The sequence below is a fragment of the Amphimedon queenslandica genome, unplaced genomic scaffold, assembly GCF_000090795.2.
Source record: "Amphimedon queenslandica unplaced genomic scaffold, v1.1 AMPQUscaffold_6301_Cont21739, whole genome shotgun sequence".
NCBI classification, from domain to species: domain Eukaryota; kingdom Metazoa; phylum Porifera; class Demospongiae; order Haplosclerida; family Niphatidae; genus Amphimedon; species Amphimedon queenslandica.
This window is the reverse complement of record NW_003553406.1, coordinates 1-1,845: the sequence shown is the minus strand read 5'-3', so window position 1 is coordinate 1,845 and position 1,845 is coordinate 1. Positions and strand designations below refer to the sequence as shown.

The following is a 1,845-nucleotide window of genomic DNA, read 5'->3' as shown; positions in this document are numbered from 1 at the left end:
GGCTGAGATCATAGATATTAGAGTTAAAAGGAAATTAGATATTAGTATATTAGATTAGATATTAGTTATTAGAGTTCCTTTTAACTCTAATATCTATGCTGAGATATGCGTAAATTAAGACCACGCCTACTAACCACGCCCATTTTCGGCAAAATTTTCGCGCGCAGCAATTTCCGAACCTTCTATTTTAAGTTCCTGGCTACGGCCCTGAACTAAGTCACATCACTTCTATTTCAACAGACTTGTCCGTCTTTGGAACAAACTACCTGCGATAGACATCACCAGGTCACTTCCTTCAATCAAGCGTGAAATCACCAACCATCTCAGGAACCAGTTCCAGTACAATTTCGATTCTAACAATTCATGTTCATTCCACTTCCTTTGTCCCTGCTGCTCATGCAATTAATTAAATTAAATTTGGATCACTAATAAATTAAGTTAATTTTTGTAATTTTGTTTTGTGTGTATATGTAATCTGTATCTCTTCCTCTCTCATCCTCTTCCTCTATCACCCTATCCTCTCTATCCTCTCTAAACTTCTCAGGCTACTCCAGTACTTGGTGTTAGTCCCTCAACACATCTAATTCACCTGTTTTCCTCCCTGTCTCTGTTTCTATATGTTCTATGTGTTGTAAAGTGTTATAATAATAATAATAATAAATAAGAAAGTTATTACATTATGCAGATTTAAAAGTCAGTGTGAACCTAGTACAACATCAAGGAGTATATAGCGATAATGTCAAACGACTTACCAAACTACTCAAACCTGGCAGTATGCTGATCATCAACAACATTAAAGCCCATGACCTTAACAAAACCATTACCGGTATCACGCACACCGTCAATAATAACAAAAAAATTTAACAAAAAAATTTTTCATTTTAATAATTTATACACATGTTTTTATGTTGTGTAGCAATTAGATTTTTCTATGAGTTCCAAGTTACTTAAAAATCAGGCCAAAATCCTGGTACTATACCTTGGCCAATTTTTTTTCAAAAATGGCTTCGAGAAATTATTTTATTTTTACTAGCTGCAACAAGTTTGAGCAAGTATAGTAAGAACTAAGACATTATTTGACAAGGGTAATTATACAAAGTACTCAATACATACTATGATGCTGTTAGTAAGTCAATGAAAAAATTATGCCATTGATTTGCTTTTCTCTGCATCAAGCCCATTAGATCTATCAATTGTGTTCACTATTAATAAAGTCACACAATAATATCATGATGCATGCTGTGTCATACTGTACCTTCTTTACTTCCCACAGTGTAATGATTGTCTTCAGTGGACTTCTTTTTAGAATCTCCACTAACCTAATCACAAATATCATTTTTAAAATTTGCAGGTAAAAACTGACTGTGCTTCGTGTCAGTGACCAATTAGCTAGCCTTTTCTTTAAGAGTTTAGCATAAGCTTCTCTGACCTTATTTGATAGGAAATGCATTGCAAATTATTAACTACCAGTATAATATGGACTTACATTGCTTGAGAGTGGTACATATAATATGAATATAATGATACCCTGACCAGCAATAAAAATAGTCATAATGTAACCGATGAAAAGAAGTCGTTGTGAAAAGAATAGTACACTACCAATCCATCCTATCCCCATTACTACTGTCAGTGACAATGTAGCCTTGATCCAATGTCTAATATAATTGAATTAAAATGAATTGTTTAAATTTCTTGCATTAAGTTATCTAGATTTGAGCTACAGCTAAAATAAAATTTTAAAGTACTAATTTATTTGCATTGATGCCCTCCTATATGCTGTGTAGAAAGAGTGCTGAAAGTTTTAGCTCATGCCAACCCAACAAAATTATGCCTTACTGTGGTTTA

The 1,845-nt window shown here is 33.4% G+C and overlaps 1 protein-coding gene across 1 annotated transcript; it reads right to left on the bottom strand.

Moving 5' to 3' along the window:
* Window positions 1–1,053: 1,053 nt before the first annotated feature.
* LOC109592101 (adhesion G-protein coupled receptor D1-like) lies at window positions 1,054–1,839 on the bottom strand. Its single transcript, XM_020007653.1, has 4 exons — window positions 1,487–1,839; window positions 1,364–1,429; window positions 1,256–1,319; window positions 1,054–1,202 (listed from the first exon to the last, which is right to left on the bottom strand). Exons 1-4 carry the CDS (start codon window positions 1,616–1,618, stop codon window positions 1,144–1,146), a joined length of 321 nt encoding a protein of 106 aa, XP_019863212.1. The 5' UTR covers window positions 1,619–1,839; the 3' UTR covers window positions 1,054–1,143.
* Between the last annotated feature and the right edge of the window lie 6 nt (window positions 1,840–1,845).

Coding starts and splice junctions, on each gene's coding strand:
- LOC109592101 (XM_020007653.1), bottom strand. CDS start 1,618: ATGGGGATAGGATGGATTGGTAGTGTACTATTCTTTTCACAACGACTT. Junction 1,430..1,486: donor ATGTACCACTCTCAAGCAAT/GTAAGTCCATAT, acceptor CTATCAAATAAG/GTCAGAGAAGCTTATGCTAA. Junction 1,203..1,255: donor CACTGTGGGAAGTAAAGAAG/GTACAGTATGAC, acceptor CTTTATTAATAG/TGAACACAATTGATAGATCT.